The sequence below is a fragment of the Mesoplodon mirus genome (genome assembly GCF_964341445.2).
Source record: "Mesoplodon mirus genome assembly, chromosome: 7".
In the NCBI taxonomy this organism is placed as follows: domain Eukaryota; kingdom Metazoa; phylum Chordata; class Mammalia; order Artiodactyla; family Ziphiidae; genus Mesoplodon; species Mesoplodon mirus.
Window position 1 is genome coordinate 136,439,032 of NC_138983.1, and position 23,285 is coordinate 136,462,316.

General features: G+C 44.9%; 1 protein-coding gene across 1 annotated transcript in view; it reads left to right on the top strand.

Annotated features, from left to right (window-relative positions):
* TMEM45B (transmembrane protein 45B) overlaps window positions 1–21,182 on the top strand; it is a 28,409-nt gene extending 7,227 nt beyond the window's left edge. Inside the window, exons 2-6 of the mRNA XM_082628390.1 lie at window positions 15,031–15,227; window positions 17,376–17,582; window positions 18,375–18,559; window positions 19,030–19,175; window positions 20,276–21,182. Coding sequence (XP_082484516.1) covers window positions 15,047–15,227; window positions 17,376–17,582; window positions 18,375–18,559; window positions 19,030–19,175; window positions 20,276–20,387 — 831 coding nt within the window. The 5' untranslated portion in view covers window positions 15,031–15,046 and the 3' untranslated portion in view covers window positions 20,388–21,182. The remainder of the gene's footprint in view (window positions 1–15,030; window positions 15,228–17,375; window positions 17,583–18,374; window positions 18,560–19,029; window positions 19,176–20,275) is intronic.
* The last annotated feature ends 2,103 nt before the right edge of the window (window positions 21,183–23,285 follow it).

Genomic DNA, 23,285 nt, shown 5'->3' on the forward strand with positions numbered 1-23,285 from the left:
TGCAACTTTACCAAATTCATTGATTAGCTCTAGTAGTTTTGTGGTGGCATCTTTAGGATTCTCTATGTATAGTAGCATGTCATCTGCAAACAGTGACAGTTTTATTTCTTCTTTTCCGATTTGTATTCCTTTTCTTTTTCTTCTCTGATTGCCATGGCTAGGACTTCCACAACTATGTTGAATAATAGTGATGAGAGTGGACATCCTTGTCTTGTTCCTGATCTTAGAGGAAATGCTTTCAGTTTTTCACCATTGAGAATGATGTTTGCCGTGGGTTTGTCATATATGGCCTTTATTATGTTGACATAGGTTCCCTCCATGCCCACTTTCTGGAGCGTTTCTATCATAAATGGGTGTTGAATTTTTTAAAAAGCTTTTTCTGCATCTATTGAGATGATCATATGGTTTTTATTCTTCAATTTGTTAATATGGTGTATCACATTGATTGATTTGCATATATTGAAGAATCCTTGCATCCCTGCAATAAATCCCACTTGATCATGTTGTATGATCCTTTTAATGTGTTGTTGGATTCTGATTGCTAATATTTTGTTGAGGATTTTTGCATCTATAATCATCAGTGATATTGGTCTGTAATTTTTTTTGTAGTATCTTTGTCTGGTTTTGGTATCAGGGTGATGGTGGCCTCATAGAATGAGTTTGGAAGTGTTCCTTCCTCTGAAATTTTGGAAGAGTTTGAGAAGGATGGGTATTAGCTCTTCTCTAAATGTTTGTTAGAATTCACCTGTGGAGCCATCTGGTCCTGGACTTTTGTTTGTTGGAAGATTTTCAATCACAGTTTCAATTTCATTTCTTGTGATTGGTCTGTTCATATTTTCTATTTCTTCCTGGTTCAGTCTTGGGAGGTTATACCTTTCCAAGAATTTGTCCATTTCTCCCAGGTTGTCCATTTTATTGGCATAGAGTTGCTTGTAATAGTCTCTTAGGATGCTTTGTATTTCTGTTGTAACTTCTCCTCTTTCATTTGTAATTTTATTGATTTGAGTCCTCTCCCTCTTTTTCTCAATGAAACTGGCTAATGGTTTATCAATTTTGTTTATCTTCTCAAAGAACCAGCTTTTAGTTTTATTGATCTTTGTTACTGTTTTCTTTGTTTCTATTTATTTCTGCTCTGATCTTTATGATTTCTTTCCTTCTGGTAACTTTGGGTTTTCTTTGTTCTACTTTCTCTAGTTCCTTTAGGTGTAAGGTTAGATTGTTTATTTGAGATTTTTGTTTCTTGAGGTAGGCTTGTATAGCTGTAAACTTCCCTCTTAGAACTGCTTTTGCTGCATCCCATAGGTTCTGGATCATCGTGTTTTCATTGTCATTTTTCTCTAGGTATTTTTTGATTTCCTCAGTGATCTCTTGGTTATTTAGTAACATATTGTTTAGCCTCCATGTGTTTGTGGTTTTTTGTTTTTTTTCCCTGTAATTCATTTCTAATCTCATAGTGTTGTGGTCAGAAAAGATTCTTGATATGATTTCAATTTTCTTAAATTTACTGAGGCTTGATTTGTGACTCAAGATGTAATCCACCCTGGAGAATGTTCCATGCGCACTTGAGAAGAAAGTGTAATCTGCTGTTTTTGGATGGAATGTCCTATAAATATCAATTAAATCTATCTGGTCTATTGTGTCACTTAATGCTTGTTTCCTTATTTATTTTCATTTTGGATGATCTGTCCATTGGTGTAAGTGAGGTGTTAAAAGTCCCCCACTATTATTGTGTTACTGTCGATTTCCTCTTTTAGAGCTGTTAGCAGTTGCCTTATGTATTGAGGTGCTCCTATGTTGGGTGCATATATATTTATAATTGTTATATCTTCTTCTTGGATTGATCCCTTGATCATTATGTAGTGTCCTTCCTTGTCTCTTATAACATTCTTTATTTTAAAGTCTATTTTATCCGATATAAGTATTGCTACTCCAACTTTCTTTTGATTTCCATTTGCATGGAATATCTTTTTCCATCCCCTCACTTTCAGTCGGTATGTGTCTCTAGGTCTGAAGTGGGTCTCTTGTAGACAGCATATATGTGGGTCTTGTTTTTGTATCCATTCAGCAAGCCTGTGTCTTTTTTTTTTTTTTTTTTGGTATGCGGGCCTCTCACTGTTGTGGCCTCTCCCGTTGCGGAGCACAGGCTCCGGACGCGCAGGCCCAGCGGCCATGGCTCACGGGCCCAGCCACTCCGTGGCACGTGGGATCCTCCCGGACCGGGGCACGAACCCACGTCCCCTGCATCGGCAGGCGGACTCTCAACCACTGCGCCACCAGGGAAGCCCCAAGCCTGTGTCTTTTGGTTGGAGCATTTAATCCATTCATGTTTAAGGTAATTATCGATATGTATGCTCCTATTACCATTTTAATTGTTTTGGGTTTGTTTTTGTAGGTCCTTTTCTTCTCTTGTGTTTCCTACTTAGAGAAGTTCCTTTAGCATTTGTTGTAGAGCTGGTTTGGTGGTGCTGAATTCTCTTAGCTTTTGCTTGTCTGTAAAGCTTTTGATTTCTCCATCAAATCTGAATGAGATCCTTGCCTGGCAGAGTAATCTTGGTTGTAGGTTCTTCCCTTTCATCACTTTAAGTATATGATGCCACTCCCTTCTGGCTTGTAGTTTTTGCTCAGAAATCAGCTGTTAATCTTATGGGAGTTCCCTTGTATGTTATTTGTCGTTTTTCCCTTGCTGTTTCAGTAATTTTTGTCTTTAATTTTTGCCAGTTTGGTTATTATGTGTCTCGGCATGCTTCTCCTTGGGTTTATTGTGTACGGGAGTCTCTGCGCTTCCTGGACTTGGGTGGCTATTTCCTTTCCCATGTTAGGGAAGTTTTCGACCTTAATCTCTTCAAATATTTTCTCAGGTCCTTTCTCTCTCTCTTCTCCTTCTGGGACCCCTATAATACAAATGTGGTTGCATTTAATGTTGTCCCAGAGGTCTCTTAGGCTGTCTTCATTTCTTTTCATTTTTTCTTTATTCTGTTCTGCAGCAGTGAATTCCACCATTCTGTCTTCCAGGTCACTTATCCGTTCTTCTGCCTCAGTTATTCTGCTACTGATTCCTTCTAGTGTAGTTTTCATTTCAGTAATTGTATTGTTCATCTCTGTTTGTTTGTTAATTCTTCTGGGTCTTTGTTAAACATTTCTTGCATCTTCTCGATCTTTGCCTCCTTTCTTTTTCTGAGGTCCTGGATCAACTTCACTATCATTATTCTGAATTCTTTTTCTGGAAGGTTGCCTATCTCCACTTCATTTAGTTGTTTTTCTGGGGTTTTATCTTGTTCCTTCTTCTGTACATAGCCCTCTGCCTTTTCATCTTGTCTTTCTGTGAATGTGGTTTTTGTTCCACAGGCTGCAGGATTGTAGTTCTTCTTGCTTCTGCTGTCTGCCCTCTGGTGGATGAGGCTATCTAAGAGGCTTGTGCAAGTTTCCTAATGGGGACTTTTTCTTCAAGTGGGTAAGATTCAGGCCCCACAAGACCTGGTTGGTTTTTGAGACCTTGTGCACTTAAGATGTCATCTTTCTTCCTTCACAATTGACTGATGGTTTGATGAACTGAAAATAATTTCCCCTCAGAATTTTGAAGGCATTGCTCCATTTCCTTCCACCTTCTCATAGTGCTCTTGAGAAGCTAATGCCATTCTGATTTTTGATCTGTTATATTTTGTTTTAATCTCTGGAAGTTTGTAGGGTTTTCTTTTCTTTTTTCCTCACGTCCTGATATATCATGATGTTGTAAGTTGATGTTGGGCTTTTCTTGTTTGGTTTGGTCATTGTTCTAGGTACTTTAAAGACCTTTTCAATCTAAAAATCATATTCTTCAGTTCTTCTGTTATATAATTCCCTCTGTTGTTTCTGAAACTATATTAATTACTTAGATGTTGGATCTCTTGAATCTGTCTTGAATCTTGTCACTTAGTTCCAATAAATCTTCCAACCCTTGTATTAAACTTTTGCATTTCTACCATCATGTTTAATTCCCAAGGGCTTTAATTTGGGGTGGAGGGAAACTTCCAATTTTTTTTAATAGCATCCCATTCTTATTTCATGGATGCAGTATCTCCTCATATTTCTCTGAAAATATTAACTCTGTATCTTTTCTGCATTTTAAAAGTTTTCTTCAGCTGCCTACAATGTCTGTGTTTATTTTCAAAGTCCCCTTTTCTGTTGTTTTGGTTCTTTCATGTTGGAAGCAGTATTCAAATGTCCACGTTTAAGAATGTTGTACTAACATGCAGTCTGTGAGTGTGTCTTGTAGATGCGAGAGCCTCATTGCAGGGTGATTAGGCAGAGCAGGCTTTTTTTGATGGCTTATCATTATGTCTCTAGCAGCTTTCTAGTACAGTTTCTCATTAGAAAGCCGTTTATTCTTGTCTGAGAGAAGGCCATTGATAACTTCGACTGATTTATTATGTAATTTGTTTAATAATAGCGGTTCCTGTTTTGAGGTGGCTCCGTGGTAGTCTAGGATTCAAAACCAGAATTTGTTCTTGACTCCCTCCTGCTTTGAAGTACCTGGTGCTTTTGTGCCCCTCTATGCATCACCTTCTATCAGCAGCACAGAGACCATCAGAAGGCTTCCAGAGACACAGCTTTTTTCTATTACAAAAAAAAAAAGTCTGAGATCCTAGGGCAATGAAAGTCCTGTGAACACATGTATGAGTAATTGTTTTGTAATAACCATTTGCGAAACATTCATTACCCACCTACAAGGAAATACTTATTAATCCAGGATAAATTAGGGCTTTTGGAGAAGTTCCATATCAGGATAGTGTTTGTCTTAGCAGGTCATTTGGGAGAAGATTTAATTATGATGGAAAAGTATATTAGCCTAGTATTTTTCTTTAGGAGGTTATATTGAGAAGATATTTTCCTAATACCCCTGGAGGATGTCTTGGTGATAGATCTGGGGAGAGAGTTTCTGCCCTTGAAGGTCACTCTCCAAATCCATATCATTTTCCCCTTGTGCAGCCAGACGTATGACAATCAAAACTTGGGGCAGATTTGTCACTTTTTTTTTTTTTGCTGAGAAAGCTTTACAGCACCAAGTAACAGAAATGGTATGGGAGTGATTCTTGGTTTAGCTTTCAAAGACCTCTTAACTGGAAGGTGAAAGCATTAGATACTGGATTTTCTACTGTTGGCTTTTCTTCTCAGACACCTTCAAAGAAGCCTGCAAACTCCTTGAAGGCTGGGGCCCAGTCTTACCTCTGTTCCTCCACCCCCAGAACAATGCCTGATACATAACAGGCACTGAATACACATGGCTTGAATTAAATTGACTCTGTTATCCATTTATTTATTTATTTATATTTTCCTTTGTCAACTTATTGGGGTTTTTTCCCATTATCCATTTTAAATTAACCCTTCCTACTTGTCCCCTTGCTGTTTCCTCTGTTCCTTTTGCATCTTTTTATGTCACTCCCTCTGGGAGGATGCTACCTCAATCTCAAATCTGATGTGTGAAACGGCTGTCAGAACCCAGACTGGGAAGATCTCAAACTCAGGACTCCAGGTAGAATTTCTGGGGGTGAAAATGCCCCATATCACCTTACTAAAGATGTAATAGTTTCTTGGGTTTTTGGCAGACACCCCACCTCCGTCCCATCTGTAGCCACAGTTCTGTTTGACTCTTTTCCCTCCTCGTGCTCTGTGCCTTGCTGTCCTGTCCCTCACTTCCTTCCACTCTCCCTGATCTGGTCCCCACTTTGACCCAAACCTTCTCTTTGTTTGGTTCTAACTTTGTTTTCCTACCTTCCCTCCCCCTTCCTTTATCTACCACCTGGCATATTTTGTACAAAGCACGGTGGTGTACTAATTTCTGAAGACCTACCCTGCCTGAGGCAGACACCTTTTCAAACCTCACTCAGCCCAGGAGGAAAAATCTCTCTCTTCTGCCTGTTTTTGAGATCGTTTCTATGCTTTGGTCTCACTGGGATTATTTTTATATGGAAGGCTCTAGAACAAGAACTAGGCTACCATGTAATACAGTGACCTGTAGATTAGTGTTTCTCAAACACTACCACTCACCATAGAACATGTGCTCCCACGACACAAGAGGCTTAGCAGGGAACAGCCTGGCATAAGGAGAAGCCTCTCTTAATGCCAAAAAAAAAAAAAAAAAAATAGGCTACCTCAAAACACACCTCTTTCCAAAAATCTTTTGGTGAAACTGACACTCTAGAACGGTACGCCATATTGGACCTGTGAGATCAGATATTCCTTTGGGAGGAGGGGCTTCCCCACACCAGCCAAAGAGGCACAGCACTTTTAAGATGCTCTTGTAAGGACTTATCTAGGCTGAAAAATTATATGGAAAAGCAACAGTACCAGCAACCTTCTTAACGCCTGGATTAGGAGATAGTTACCCTATGATTCAGGATCAAAGCTAAGTTGCATCAGTTCAGTTCAGACCAGGAACTATAATTGTATGTTGAGGCTTGTGCTAAGCCATGGGAAGTTGAAGATGAAACAGATAAGGTCTCTGCTCTTGAGGAGCTATAGTCTAGTAAGACATGTAAATGTGTAATTTTAATATGACATGGTAAGTGATAAAAATCAAGATGTCTGAGGTAGTATAGGAGCACAGAGGTGGAGGACATAGCCCGACCTGGAGGTTCCAGAAGGCTTTCCAGAGGAGATAAGCCCACCTACTGAAAACTGAGTAAAGGTAAGCCAAGTGAAGAGGAAATGAGAACGACATACTAGGGGGAGGGAATAGCACAGGTCAAGTGCACACTGTAAAGGTCGTGGTGGGGAGAAATGGGTGATGAAGCTGGATACACACACCAACAGCCAAGACCTGGGGACACGCAATGCAAATCCATGAGGTGGTTAGTCAAAGAAATATTCTAAATTCTATCGTGTTGTAGTCAGATTCACACTGTAAGTAGGTGACGGTGGCTGCAGAGTGGAAGGATTTATGGACGCCAGGACTAGAGGGGGTGCCGTAGTCCAGGCAAAAGACCACGAGAGCCTAAATGAGATCACTGCTGTAGGAATCAAAGGAAAAGAGAGAACACCAGAAAATTTGGGGAAGCAAAATAAGCAGAATGTCTAGTCTCTCGGGGAACTGGGACACTGCAGGGCAGAGCGAAGGACAAAGAGGAATCTAGGATGACCACCCCCTCCCAGGATTCTGGCTTTGAGAGTGACTGGATGCTAAGCCATTACCTGAGTTTGGGATACAGAAGAGAAGCTGATCTGGTGGGGAAGGAAGATGGGGAATTCAGTCTGGGACATGTTGACTCTGAGGTGTCCAAGAAGCAGCTTTGTGTTTCCATTCATGTCTGTCCGTTCAGCAGGTGGTTAGATATGTGAGTCTGAAATTTCAGCGGTCAGGGCCAGAGTCCTGGAGTCATCAGTGTGCACATGGAAGGTGAACCGTGGGTGGGTGTGAGTTCTTGAGACAAGAAGACACATAAAATGGACCCGAGGCTGCTTGTGTTAAAGGAGAGGAAGAAGGTTATGGCAGATGAACAGAGAGAGCCAGGAGAGATGCATTACAAAAGCCAAAGGGCATAGATAATCTCAAAGATAAGTGACTAGTTGACAGTGTCAACTACAGAGTAGCCTCGGGAACAGAAGAGAGGTCTGTTAGATACTATTTTAGAGATTTCCATTGGATGAAACAATACAGAGGGCATTTGAATACAATTTCAGTGTGGTGGTGAAGAGGGAGGACCAAATGGAGTCAGCAATTGTCTTTCCAGGTTTTTTTCAAGAAACTTAACTGATGTTGACAATATCTGATTGCATTACACAAAAACACCCAAATTCCTTTCTATCCAAAGAAAATGTCATTCAAGTGGTAATTGAGTTCAATAATTAATGACTTCTCAAGTAATTTTTAATATTAAAGATTGTTTTTAATTATAAATAATTATCAAAGTTATTTATTGGCTACTAACTGGGTGAGATGATGAGGAAAAGATCTACATGTTTTCTGTTTTTAAATTTTTATTGGAGTATAGTTGATTCACAATGTTGTATTAGTTTCAGGTGTACAGCAAAGTGAATCAGTTATACATATACATATATCCACTCTTTTTTAGATTCTTTTCCCATATAGGTCATTACAGAGCATTGAGTAGAGTTCCCTGTGCTATACAGCATGTCCTTAAGCCATGGTCACATCAGCCTGTTGGAACTTTCAACACTGCACCTTGTGCTTCTTCCACATTCTGTTAATAAGCAGCTCATAGAACAACGAGGGGTATCAACCTTGTTATTTGCAGAGGAACAGAAAGCTGAGTCAGGCACGGTTGGTTGTATTCCAAAGTAAACGCAGACCAGAAACCATCTGAGTGTTTCCGTTGGCAAGGACAGATTCAGAAAGTATAAAAACCATGTTCTGCAGTAAAAGAATATGCTATATTCTTCCCATAACCTACTCCCTACTGACCAAACACACTTCCTGTTCCTATTTAAAAAAAAAATACACTCAACCACCGCCCTCTCCAAGGTGAGGTAAAGGTTCAATAGTGATTTCCCCACCTTAGGGCCAGCCACTCAAAGCAAAGGAGCTTTGGTTCAATCATTTACTTCTCCTAAGAAAGAAGTCCAGGTTTCTCCCCCATGGACTGTGGGAATGGGTATAAGAGCACCAGAGAAGAGAGGAAACTGACATTTATTACACACTTGTTCTAGTTAGCTCCTGGACATTTTCAGTTAACCCTCACAAGATCCCTGTGAGGTAGACATTAATGTCCCTTTTTAGAAGGAGGGGTACTGAGATTCAGCGAGTCTATAGGACTCAGCCAAGGTCTTTGACTTATTTAAGTAGACTGTCTCTTTCCATTCCCAATCGAAGATGATTTCGAGGCTTAATGCATTCCCCCCATGGAAGAGAAAGCCATCTGGTCTTTTCGGTAAAGACGGTGGGGATGGCAGGGCAGAAACAGTGAGCAGCTCCACCCAGCCACAGGGATGATTAGCTGCAGCTGCCTCTCAGCCTTTGCATGTGCCGTCTGCTCTGCCTAGAACTCCATGCATACTACCTATGTTTACCTGTTTTTCAAGGAAGCTTCAGTGACACTTCCCTCTGTAATCTTCCTCCTCCTTCCCTCAGGCTGAACTGGAGTCCTCCCTTTATAGTCCCAACACTCTATTAAAATAGTTAATATATGTGTCACAATAGCTAAATTACTCTTTCTTCACCACAGTTTGACATTATTATAGGCAAAGCCCTCCCCTGAAGATGGATGAAATCCATTTTCAAGAGTAAAAGGGGAGACAAGGCCACCAAGACAATTCAATGGGGGAAAGAAGAAACTTTTCGACAAATGGCTGGGATGACTAGATATGCGAAAGGATAAAGTTGGATCCGTACCTAAAAAGTTAATTAAAATGGATCAAAGACATAAACATAAGAGCAAAAATTATAAAAATATTAGAAGAAAACATAGGAGTGAATCTTCATGATGGTGAGTTAAGCAGTGGTTTCCTAGATATGACACAGAAAGTACAAACAAGGAAAAAAAAAAGATAAACTGGATTTCATCAAAATTCAAAGCTTCTGTGCTTCAAAGGACACAATCAAGAAAGACAACCCACAGAAAGGGAGAAAATATTTTCAAATCATGTATCTGATACAGGACTTGTATCTATAATATATAAAGAACTACTACAACCCAACAATAAAAAGACAAATAACCCAACTTAAGATGAGCAATGGATGTGAATAGGCATTTCTCCAAAGAAGATATACAAATGCCCAATAAGTGCAGGAAAAGATGCTCCACATCACTAATCATTAGGGAAGCAAAATGGAACAAAACAATGAGCTACCACTTCACACCCACTAGGATGGCTGAACTAAAAACAGATGGACATAATTAAGTGTTGGTAAGGATGTAGAAAAACTGGAACCTTCATACATTGTTGGTGGGATTGTAAAGTGGTGCAGCCACTTTGGAAAACAGGGATGAACCTTGAAAACATGCTAAGTGAAAGAGGCCAGCACAAAAGACTGCATACTGTATGATTCAATTTATATGAAATGTCCAGAATAGGCAAATCTATAAAGTAGGTTAGTGGTTGCCTCGGGCTGTGGGGGACAGGAGGGAGGATTGGGGGAAACGGAGTAACTGATGGGTGAAAGGTTTCTTTTGGGGGTGATGAAAATATTATAAAATTGACTGTGGTGATGGTTGCACAACTCAGTGAATATACTCAAAAGTCACTGAATTTTACACTTCAGGTAAACTGTATGATATGTGAATTATATCTCAATAAAGCTGTTTATTTAAAAAACAAAAACAAAAAACAAAAGGATATGGACAGCCAAGAAAAAAACTGTTAGGGAAGTGGGCTTATACTCCGTAAAGTTCTGAAGGGAGAAGAACCCCCTGGCATAAATAACAAAGAAAGGCAGGCAGCCTAATTTCTATTTCCTTCCAGAAAAAAGGAGAATACAGCAGGGCCTCACAACCCCATCACTAGGAGCTCGGGGCTGCACATCTGTTGCCGTGGGGGACTGTCCTGTGCGCTGTAAGATGTCATGTCTAGTGGCTGGTCTCTGCCCACCAGATGCCAGGATCACCACCACCAGCCACGCGGTAACCGTCAAAAACGTCTGCAGGGCTCCCCAGGTGGCGCAGTGGTTAAGAGTTCGCCTGCCAACGCAGGGGTCATGGGTTCGAGCCCTGGCCCGGGAAGATCCAACATGCCGCAGAGCAGCTAAGCCCGTGCGCCACAACTACTGAGCCCGCGTGCCTAGAGTCCATGCTACGCAACAAGAGAAGCCACCGCAACGAGAAGCCTGCACACCGCCACGAAGAGTAGCCCCCGCTCGCCGCAACTAGAGGAAGCCCGCTCACGGCAGCGAAGACCCAACAGTCATCAATCAATCAATCAATCTTCAGACAAACGGTCCCCCACAGAGAACAAACAAACAAATAAATAAATATATATATATATATATCTTCAGACAAACAGTCCCCCACAGAGAACAAATAAATAAATATATATATATATATATATATCTCTCTTCAGACAAACGGTCCCCCACAGAGAACTACTGGACTCAAGAAATGGACCTCTAGGTTTGCCCTGCAATGTAACAGACCCCTGGGTACCTGAATTCAAATTATGTTGTCTTTCTAGGCAAGACAGTAAGGTGGGGCTGGAAGAACCATTTCAAGAGAGAAGATGCATCTATGTGATATCAGGTAGGAAAGGAGGTGACGAGTCAGGGCAGATCAGAGAGGATTTACCACAATTGTCTTTGGCACCTTTTTGGTACAATTTCTGCCATTCTTATGGCACCACAACTACTTCTTCCCTGGATTTAATAAAGACTTTCAATATTTAAAAAAAAAAAAAACAACTACAAAAGCCTGAGCGTCCCCCCTGTTAACGTTAGCCTAGTATACAGCTGTATGGTTCAGAACAGGCTAGGTTCTGCTGGATAATAACGGTCCACAGAGCTCAGTGACGCTTTACCGTTTACTTCTCATGCCATGTGTTCATCGCGGCTGATTTGGGGCTCTGTTCCGTGTCTCCCCACTCTGGGATCTAGGCTGTCGGAGGAGCTACCGTCATGAATACTGATAGTGATGAGGGAGAGGTGACTGTTCTGGGGGGGTCTTGAACTGGCAATTACACATGTCAGCCCAGAAGTAACACATCACCTACGCTCACAACTCACAAGACCCCACCCAACCGCAAGGGGGCCAGAAAGTGCAACCACACCACGTGCCTAGAAGACAGAGCCAGACATGCTCAATGAACACGAAATACCCTCGAATTATCTTCCATACTGCTTTCCCTGTTCGTGCAAATCATACACCTCTACACGTGTATACAGACATGCAGAACGTTCACTGCTGCACAAAACAGGGTGGCATTATAAGCAGTCTTTTCCATCTTTCATGTCTCCCCCAACAGGAACTCGTGCAAAACCTCCCAGAACAGCAGGTATAGCGCTAATTCATTCGTGTTAGTGGTTACGTAACATTCCACGGTGAAGATAACTTAAGTCACAGGTGTGACTGGAACTGAGCAGAGGTCCAGGCTGTGTAGTTGGTAGTCTATGTATCTGTATCCTGTCCTCACGAATCTGAGGAAATTGGCTTCAACTCTTCCCCTGCCATGAATGCCCAGTCCTCGATCCTGCTAATTTTGGAGGTTGCAAAGACGAAGCACATGAGGAACAAAATTCACTTTTCTTGCTCCTGTTTCTGATCCTGTCACTCATCTACATACACCCTTTCCTTCACAATTCCTACTTTCCCCATCTAAAATAGGGGGAAGTGTTGGATTTATTAAAAAAGAAAAGGCACCACATCGTTTTATTCTTAACTGCAGGCAAATGGCACCGGCCACGGTTTCTCCTCTCTTTTGCACCATCACCCCCTACTCCTAGAATTCTCCCTCCCTCCTCTTTCCGTGCTCCCCACTCTCCCCTCCTTTTTCTCTGACACCTTCTACCTTGTCTTCCATTTCAATTACTTTAAATGAAAAAGAGGAAATGCAGACTGGGGAAAACGGTTAAAAACTAGGAGTACAAGGAAAGCTGGTGAAACCTTACTCAGACAATGTTCCTTTTCCAGTGATCTCCCCAGACGTGAAATGAAAAGTTGCCTGAACCTCTAGCCTTCTCGGCTTCCAGCTTTAACTCAAAGCTACTACCCCTCAAAACATTTAATCCTCCCATTATACTCCCATTCCATCTCATGTAATATTAAAAGAGAGTAAACATATTAAAAAGAAGGGAATTTATCTTTGTGGAAGCACTCTCTAATGTTTTCCTATCTGTGGCTCTTCTGTAGATCGACGTATTTTACTGTGCAATGGCCACACCATTCTGTGTATTCAAGGGCACTCACCCCTTAAATGTTTGCTTTCTTCTTTAATATTTTTAAATTAGTTTTTAAGCTAGACTTCTCAGGGACTTTATCTGAATGGTATTACCCAAATTATTGGAAGTCTAAATTTTTATTGTTCTGTTTGAAGTTACTGTCTTGTTTCTTTTTTAAAACTGGACCCGTCCTCTCTCTCTAGACATTCTATAATGTAGCTAATCTAATAACCTATTCATTTGTTAATGGAAGAAATCTACCTCCCCTGTTCCTCTTCCCCATCAAATCAACGTACTCAGACTTGCAGAAAGTTAAAAGGAGTTTCTTCAGACATGCTGCAGGCCCTACAATCCACTGGCGTGAATTTTAAACCAGGTAAAAGGGAAGGGTGAGGCTTGACAAATCGGTATGGACGCCACACAAGCAGACAAGGACTGTGCCTCCATTTAGGGTTCTGCCTCTCAGAAAAACAGGGAAGGGCAGGGAGGATTTGTAAAGCTGGTTTTTCTGCACTTCTGACTAGGAAAACAAAGGAGTGTAACAGACTTGACCTGGAAAGGGACCTGTGTTAAACATTAAATGAAAAGTGGAGCTTTTTTTTTTTTTAATGTTTTTCAGTAGAGGATTAAAAAAGAATGAGAAGGCCTTCCAGTTACGGCAGCATAAAGAGATAGGCAATTCCTTTCTGCAAAACACCCACCCCGCCCCCTGCAAAAATATAAGCACAACACTAGACAAAATTATCAAAACCAACCATTGCAGGGAACTGGAAATTGACCAAAGGTAGACAACAAATTGAGCTGTGGTGATCGTTAAGTTACTTGTTAAATAAGGGTCCTGGAATGTTGGATGTCGCATCGTGAGCCTCAGTCCGACAAAAGCCCACAAGAGAACCGAAATAGAGAAGGTGACTACTCACAGCCCTGGAGGAGTACAGGGTGGGAGGTCAAGGCAGGGTGCAGGCAGAGGGAAGCCAGACTGGGACATACGCCTTTATTAAGGTCCACAGATGGAGTGCTTCAGGGTCCCCAGGGAAACCAGACTGGACAATTCAAACCCAAAAGACCAGGGTTCTGGTAAGTTTTGCAGGGGGCTCATCCAAGGGGTACACCAGGGGGAAGGCCCTGGGACGTGGAAGAGACTGTTTATCACTGTGACTCTGCAGCTCTTTCAAGGGCATGCTCACAGGAGGGGCCGGTGTCAGTTCAAGGCCCCTCCAGGCCACCGGCCACACAAAAGGATGCTGAGGCGGCAATATTATGGAGTAGTTCAGCTGAACAGTGGGAGGCTGTGGGTTTTGTGGCCACACCCTAACAAGAGTGCCCCTCACTCAATGACTTTTAAATATGCTGGTACTGGCCATGAAAACAAGTTGCTCGGCTGCCAGGAAACAGACACAGCTCAGGGCAGTGATGGGGGGTCAGAAACGCTTGGCTTCCCGAGCTAAGCATGGAAATGAACACTCGGGAATGAGCAGGGGAAATGCACAGCTGGGGTGAGCAGCAGACCAACCAGGAATTGAACAGGGAAAACACTAGAAATGAGTCATGGAAGGGCTGATACAAGCTCTCCACACATCTCTGGCTGAATAGCCTGTCATTTTACCAAATTTGAACGACCACATTCATTTATACTTAGAGGGCTGCATTAAAACCCTCAATTTTTCAAATTAGGTGAAAAATATTTTTTCATTTGCGTTATCTTTACAGTGATTTATTATCAATTTGTGTTATTCTGTGAATTATGTGGTTTGTGTCTTCTGCCCATTCTTCTACGGTCTTTTTCTTATTAACTTGTAAAGGCTCTGTAGTGGAATATCCATTTATCACGGCTATTGCAAACGTTTTCCCAAATGGTTTGCCTTTTAATGTGTTTTATATGTAAAATGCTTATGCAGATGACTTTCTCTTTTCTAGTTCCCTCCTTTACCTCTATGTTTAGAAACGCTTTTCTACTCTAAGATCAGGAAGTATTTACCCATCCTCCTTCTCCTCCCTTCTATTTTACCCACGTTTTTAAAGCCTCAGGGCCAGTGGTATTCTCCTGGGCTTGTAACTCACTGAGCGGACAAGACTTCAATGACGTAACACAGGCTTATTCTATGAGAATAAGGGGCTCCTTCTCAATATGGCTTACAGCTCGGAATCCTCGGTCATGGACTGTGTTTCCTGCCAAATTATCCATTTATGTCTTCCCCATTCGGCCACCTAACAGCTGTCCCTTTATTGTTTAGGTATCCTGGGACCCCGATGGCAAATTTCAAGGGCCACGCTCTCCCAGGGAGCTTCTTCTTGATAGTTGGACTGTGGTGGTCAGTGAAGTACCCACTGAAGTACTTTCACCAAAAGGGGAAGAGAAGCCGACTGACTCACCACTATCAGCGTCTTGAGGTCATTGAGGCCGCCATCAGAACTTTATTTTCAGTCATCGGTAAGGAAGGGGTCATTTGGCCCCGGGATCTCCTTGTGATACCCAGAACCCGTAACCCACTTCCTGGACCCTGTGAAAAATGGATGTCTCCACTGGCAGGGATAACATAACAACAATTTGGGGCGCTAAATATTTTACCATAGCATCTATTGTGTACCGAGCTTAGTAACGTTGACAGGTTAATAGCACCTTACATCATAGTTCTAAGTTTCACACTATGAAAAACTACCACATAGATTGCAGCATTCTTTGCCCTAGAAGGATACAGGTATAATTTGTAGGAACACAGGCATAAGTTGTAGAAATAGAAGACATGCTTTATGATAAAGACAAAACAGAAAAAGAGAAAAAGAAGAACAAATTAGAGTTAAGCTCATGTACGTAAGTTATGAGAAGGTACTAAACGGAGCTTAGTTTTCGAAAAGTCATTTTTCCCCCCAGCTGTCTCCCTCCACTAGAATCTCAGGAGTAGTTAACACCCAACTTGTACCCTCCATCCCCAAATCTCAAGCGCTTAGAGATGGGGATTCATGCTGGAAGGCTAGTCAGAGAGGCAGTGGAAGAAAGTGAGAAAAGCCAACAGACAGCTGTCTGAGGGGGACTTTCCTTCACTGCACCCCATTCCAACAAACCCACCCACTCCCATGGTCACCTGACAGCCATCCAGCCCACTGGTGGCCCTCGCGGAACAAGCGGTGTCAAGAGCAGACAGGATTCCTTGTCAGGACCAGCCCGTCACGTGACTGAGGAGGGAGCTCACCCTGCCGCTACATCCTGCCACCTGTCCCCTTTGGCCTACAGTTTCTCCAGGGAACGGAAGCAAGGGCAGTAGCTCCCCGTGGAGTGAGCAAAGGTCACGGTCTAGCTGAATGTCCCCTTCACCAGTCACCCAGGCATCGCAAAGGCTTTGTCGTCTCTCTGAAGCTGCGAAAAGATAGGGCCCGTGTGGCTTAAACGGTAAAGGACAGCATCAACTTGGCCTTAGAAAAGCTAGAAAAATGATATTTGGCCTCCTTGCTATGTGAAAATACTACTCACCCAACAACGGTCTCTTGGGCCTCTGCCACGTGCCAGGAACTCGCTGTCTGGGTGCAGGGGGGGGAACAGACACAGGCCCTGCTCTCAAAGGCCCTCTGCTCTCCTGTCACTGGGACGTCTTTTTCCTGGGTTGCTTCCACCAGCACGTTCATCCTTTATACATGAATTCAGAAAGGGGCTGGGGACTTCCCTGGTGGTCCAGTGGTTAAGGCCCTGCACTCCCACTGCACGGGGTCCGGGTCTGACCCCTGGTCGGGGAACTAGATCCCACATGCCACAACCAAGAGCCCGCACATGGCAACAAAGACCCCACACGCCGCAACAAAGACCCGGTGCAGCCAAATAAGTAAATAAATAATAAATATTTTAAAAAATAGGAGGGGGTATCTGGGTTGAGAAAGAAACGTTTGGGAAACAGGGTCCAGAACGTTGTCCCGGAGGACTTATCCTAGGGTCCGAGAACATTCTGGGCACCAGGCAAAAGGCGAATCTTTTGCTCCCAAGAAGTGAGAGCTGCCCTGTGGCACTGCTTCACCTGTGTGCCCGCCCCGTCTCCTGAGCTACAGGGTGGCCAGGATCACCAAGGTGTGGTCTTGGCCTTGTTCTCCCAGCGTCTGGGACAGAGGCCGAGCGCCATGGGAGGGACCCTCAGCTCCGAGCTCGCCCCGGGCGCAGGAAAAGCACACACCCGGGAGTCGCTGGGCTTGCCACGGCTATCTCCACCTGCAGTGTGTCTCGCTGGCATTCTATCATTTTCCACCTCATCGTTCCTTTCCAGGTTTATCTCATGGCTCGCTTGGCAGAGGGGACCCACAGAGAATGCATCAGCCACACTCTCGCTTAAGAGACAATGCCTTGCTGTCATCCCAACTGCTGGAAAATGTCCTGAGGGCCTCAGTGGCTGCGTTCCTATTGCCTCTCCCCCCTCCCCCAAAGGAACGGCAACAAAGGCAACATGTCTGCACAGGTTCCTCAGCAAATACGTATTTTATCCTGCAACAGCTGCATCTGAGGCGGCAGAGTAGGTCCACAAGCCGTGGGCCACCTTCGCCGCCTATTTGTCTTGGAGCTGTTCCTCCCTCCCTAACCTCCACTCCCGTTTCCCTGCAGGCATGCTGGCAGAGCAGTTTGTTCCGGATGGGCCCCACCTCCACCTGTCCCACGAGAACCACTGGGTAAAGCTCATGAACTGGCAGCACAGCACCATGTACCTGTTCTTTGGGGTCTCGGGACTCGTGGACATGCTGACCTACCTCATCTCCCACATCCCCTTGGGGCTGGACAGACTGGTCATGGCTGTGGCAGTTTCCAATGAAGGTGACTGGGTGGTGTGGGCGGAGACTTAGAGGGACTGGCGCACCGCAGATCAGAAATATTGCAAGTTTAATCATCTTCCCCAGAAAACCTTAGTCTCTGAGCTTCAGAATCCTACACAGGACTTGATCCTGTGCTCTGGATGGTACAGGCGGCACGTTCCATAAAGCAGCGCAGGAAAGCACGAGGCTTTTAGCCAGGGCTCTGGCTGACCGAGCACCAAGCCCCCCTGCCCGCCCAGCGCCCGCCCCCGCCCCGTCCTCCGCACGAAGTACTGGCGGGGTGCCATCACGCAAGGGGGTGACCCTCTGGTTAGGGGAGCGGTTCTCCGTGCTCCACCCCAACCTTGCGCTGTCACTGTCCGGACTCCCACCCAGCGGCTAGGACACATCTCCCAACGCAACTCATGTTAACTGGATGAGAGAAAGCATGTTGTAATCCAACCCCCTCGTTGACTTCTGAACCTCAGGAAGAACTGAAAAAAGGTTGAACGAGGGTAAAACTGAATGTCAAGTACACACACGCAGCTGGTCACAAATCAGCAACATCTCCCCTTCCCATCCTGGACTGAACACTACCTACCACAGATTTGGTAAAGAGGTGTTAAGATTCATCCTCTGCTGCTTATACCTGCTTACACACCCACACCCACAATAACCCGCATGGGTTTGTTGCCCTAGATTGTCACATAAACGGACTTCCTAAGTGCCAGACAGACACTTCCTAGTCAGGCTGAAGCTGGGAACGATCCCCTGGGGCGAGGGCGGGCCCAACAGCATCCCCTGCTCCACACAGGCTTCCTCTTGTACCACCATGTCCACCACCGGCCACCGCTGGACCAGCACATCCACTCCCTCCTGCTGTGTGCCGTGTTCGCAGGGGCTGTCAGCCTCACCTTGGAAGTGATCCTCCGGGACAACATCGTGCTGGAACTCTTCCGTACCAGCCTCGTTATCCTCCAGGGCACCTGGTTCTGGCAGGTAATTATTCAAAACCATGCTCCTCACCGGGTGCAAGGACGAAGCCGGCCCGCTGAGCGCGTCCACTCGAAGGGGGTCAGAAGCCACTTCTCTGCTCATGCCCACCCCTGACCTACGTGACTTTAGCCATCGATATCCTGCTGACGCATAAACAAGCGTCACCAGAGCACAGGTAGCCAGCAGGCCGAGGATCTCCCTGCCTGCCCTTCCCAGCAGAGGTACTGACACCACGTACAGCCTCTACTTGCTAAAAACTGTCCATCTGAAATGTGGGCCCTGAAATTTTAAGTAAGGCCACACTAAAACCAGAGCTAACGGAGCAACGTCCTGTGCAGAGGCCGTGTGATGCTAACAGAGGCACGGGGAATGAGTTGTCCGGGCAACTACAGACACTCTGGCAGCCACAGGGGGCTAGGGGGCTTCTCAGGCCCACCTAATGACAAGGCTGGCTTCTCTGTATAATCCACCAGATCGGGTTTGTGCTGTTCCCGCTTTTTGGAGCACCCGAATGGGACCAGAAAGATGACGCCAACATCATGTTCATCACCATGTGCTTCTGCTGGCACTACTTGGCCGCCCTCTGCATTGTGGCCATCAGCTACTCGCTGGTTTACTGGTATGTCCAAGAGAAGATGATTTTTGCCAAGTTTGTCCTAACCCGCTCCGTCCCCGAAATGTATTACACTACATCTTCTTTACCTCCACGCCCCACCCTTCATAACTAAGCAGTGCTAACGTCTACCACTTAATGAGGGAGGGCCAACTATATGCCAAGCTCTGTGCAAGGCACTCTATGCCTGCACGTGAGGGTGCTGAAGTCTGAGAAGTTAAAGGACCGTCTGTCTGGTCACCGCGACCTCACAGACCCAGGTTTTGAATGCAGTTCTGACGGATTTTAAGTCCGCAGTTTGACAGGAAAAACTCTGCGTTAGGCATCAGTACTGAACCGCAGTCCCTGCTGTGTCCCTGGTTCATTCAGAGCCCAACACCTTACTCCTGGATTTGCCCTACTTCCCAGGGACATGTGACGGTCAGGTAAGACACCACAGCAGCAAGCACTCACGACGGCGCTCGCTCTCCCGAGGCTACCAGAGTAGCTAGTAATTCCTAGGCACTGACTGTGTCCCAGCACTGTGGTCAGCACTTCAAGTGTGTAAGTTACCCCACTTCATGCTCACTTTATAAAGGAGGCACGTGACGTTTATAGACGGGGAAACCAGGGCTTCAAAAGACTGAGGAACTGGATCAAGGTCACCCAAGGGGTAAACGGCAGAGCCCGGCTCTTTAACCACCACACACCCGGTCCTGCTAGTCCTGTGTCGTCAGAGCCGCCTCTGTTCCTTCCTAGTTCCCGATTCCCCTACCCAAAGCAGGGACACTTCACCCAGAGAGAGTTCCACACGGACCAAACAGAAGGGAGAGCAGGCCATGGTTTCTCTGAGTTCTACTGCCCGGTCAGTGAATCAACCAATTGCGGGGCGGGGGAACTAAGCTGAGTCTCAGTTACATCACTGACCTTTAAGTGACCGTGAGTCCCTTCACCACCGAAGAGCGTTGTCTAAGAAATCGGAGACGCAGATGAGTCACCACAGTATTTATCTGATAGAGACATAAAAAACATGCTCTAAGGGCCGGCGGATGCCTTCGCATCCTCGGGTGAGGGAATAAGGCAACTTGGGGCTCGCTCCATCTGCAGTTATTGTCTCCCCGTTACAGCTTCCTGACACGGGTAAAGAGGCCTGGAGACAGAGAAATCATTGGGATTCAGAAGCTGAAGTCGGATCACACCTACCAGAAGGCCCTCCTGAGCGGCTCTGACGAGGACTAGGGGAGGCCATCAATCACCGGCGGAGGATGGCGTGTCCTCCGGGTGCACAGCTGGTGGTCAATGGGGTGGCTCACTTCCTCCACTGAAACCCCCATTGTGATCCGCTCCCAAGAGTCTGTATATTTGCATCTGCTCGTTTAACCAACTAAAGTCTGTGCTGGTGTGGTATACTTTGTAGAGAAAAACGAAGCAAGCCTGTATTTGTGTCTCAGTGTGAAGAGAACTCAGACTCTGAAAGTTTCAGAACAGGAAGTGGCCTCATGGGTGAATTCAGGATATGACTCCAGCAGAATTCACTGCTTTTGATAATTTAGCCCTTTTTCCCTCAAGAAGGCAGGTACTTTCTTATCAGAAAGTGAATGACAGAGCCTTTATTTTAGAGATATAATTCTAATCCGTATTTTTTAAAATAAAATAATTCACGAGCTTTGGTATTTTAAACATTACTTGCTAAGCATCTCCTAACTAATCACAACGTTCCGGAGTTCTGCAATACCACTCACTGTTGATAAGTGACGACGTTGGGCCAAAGGTGACTTTTTGGGTTAAATCAGGAGACCAGTGAGTGGTCCAGCTGAGAGCTGGAACCCAGATATTCTGACTTCTCAAAAGTACCCTAGTAAGAGGGTGCTGACAGGAAACGTCTATAATGAGGTAGAGAGGAAAATGTCAGGTTATGGAAGGCCTTGAATTTCAACATAGCTGAAAGCAAAAGATAAGAATCCTGCAAAGGATGTGAATCTTGAACTAGTGACATAAAGTCTTGATACTCGAATCTTGGTTCCGGACCTGTTCGTTTTTTTCTTTACGTTTCCTTCAACAAACATTTATTAATCATCTACTTTGCACCAGCACTGAAATGGCTGTTAAGGATTAACGAACTATGTGTCCAGCAAAGAATTCACAGTCTAAAGGGAGAGATATAAGCAGTTATGTGCAGGGTGACTGGTGCCCTAAGGGGTAAGTACAGATACCATGGGAAACGAAGGCAGGGAGGAGAAGGTGTGTGTTTGGGGGCTGCCCTACAGAAAAGCACATTCCAGGCACAGAGAATCCAGGCACAAAGACAGTGACAGTACAAAAGAACGCGGACAGTTAATCAAGCTCTGTAAACTGATAAAAGTGGGTTAGGACAAATCTGAGAGGTCATAGGGACCCCACGGTGCCATTCATTTGTACAGTATTTCCCAGACCTTAAATTGCATTCTATCTCGTTTGATTCTCACAACCACCTGTACTGCAAGAACATCAGGGCTCTTCAGAGAACCGGATCAGCCTAAGGCCACACAGCCACGAAGTCCTAAAGCCAGCCTTCAAGTAGGACTCAGAGGCTAGCTTCTCTCCTGCTATGCCCTCCGCTACTTCACACCAACACGGCAGGGATCAGCTGTGTGAAGCACATATGCTCTTTGGAAAGAATGCTGTACTTACATGAAAGGCAACCTCCCACGGTCAGCCAGCATCTCAGGGTCGAAGCCACATCTTAGGGATTAAGAATGAGCTACTTGAAGACACTGAATTTTGAGAAGAGAACCCGGGAGCCCCCTTTCAGGACCCACTTTGGCCTGCCCGCTGAACAGGAACCCAAATGTTCATTCGGCAAGTCCTGAATGAAGCATGTTCTATTCAGCCAGTTCTACTGTTGGCCATTAATGTAAAACCTGTTCTTGCCTCAGGGACTGGAGGTGGGAAGAAGGAACACAGTCGCGGGTTTACTTTCACAGTAAAGATCTCCATCTTAGATTTTAAAAGTGGGGAGGGAACAGAACACTTTAAGGAAATGCAGCATTTTCTAGACAGTGAGGGGCTCAGGTGTGACGGTCAGGTACAAAGTATTAAAGTTTGTTCTGATGCACCTGACAAGCACTGTTTGGTATACCTGCATGGAAGTGATCAACCTGCATAAATATTCTCAGATGTGGTGATAAAGTACAAACCGATCACAATGCCATTCACCAAATCTAGTCTCAGGTACATGGTCTGAATAATTTCATCAGCCTCTGAGCCTCTGAACCAGGCTCTTCTGGAATTGTTCCCCCCAAAACACCCATCAGCTACCATGTCTCTACAAGACCCCTGGGGTCTGCACGCAAGGAACCATGCCTGGTGCAAACACCAGTGGTGTCACCCAAGCAACTCTGGCAGGGGATGCCATCCTCTGGGACCCAAGGGCAGGCTGGGCAGGAAGCACCGGGTCACACCTACCACCGGCATCCTGAAACTAACCCGCGGGCTAGGATGTAAATATCTGCGGGCACCAAGGAGACAGGCAGAGTCAAGTGACTTCAGCAAGTAAGAGTGGAGCTTAGGGTTGAGACTGAACAAATGATGAAATCATTTGTTAAGTAAATTCAAAAGAGGTTTGTTTTAACCAGCAGTAAATGCCAGAGCCAGGATCCCTCAAGCTTCTACATCTTTCTCGTTTGGAAACCGGCACACGGGGTTTTCATGTGACATGTGCTCTAGGAAGTAATGCCACGCAGACGTGTTCTCCCTCCACTCAGGTCAAAAACCAGTCTTTTCCTTCCCGGCAGTCTCCGCCTCTCCCCATTACCAATCTTACTTCTGCGCCAGCCTCCTACCACCCACCAAAAGCTCAATCTCACCCCTGCCAATTCACCTCTGCTCTTTATAATCCAGGCTCACCACTCCCAGCTCCGGACGGTCCCCACGTCTCACCAGGACACATCACAGCCACGTCCCCACAGGAAGGCAGCAGAAAGGGCACCTGAATTAAAAGACTGCACTCACAGCTTGGTTCTCTTTAACTTCAACTCAGGCTTGGATTTTCTCACAGTTAGAACAGGGATGGTCATGTCTGTTTTACAGAACTGCTTTATGCATCAAATGACCATGTACCCCAGTGAGCCACTCTTTCTCTGCACCACTGCAAGTTGC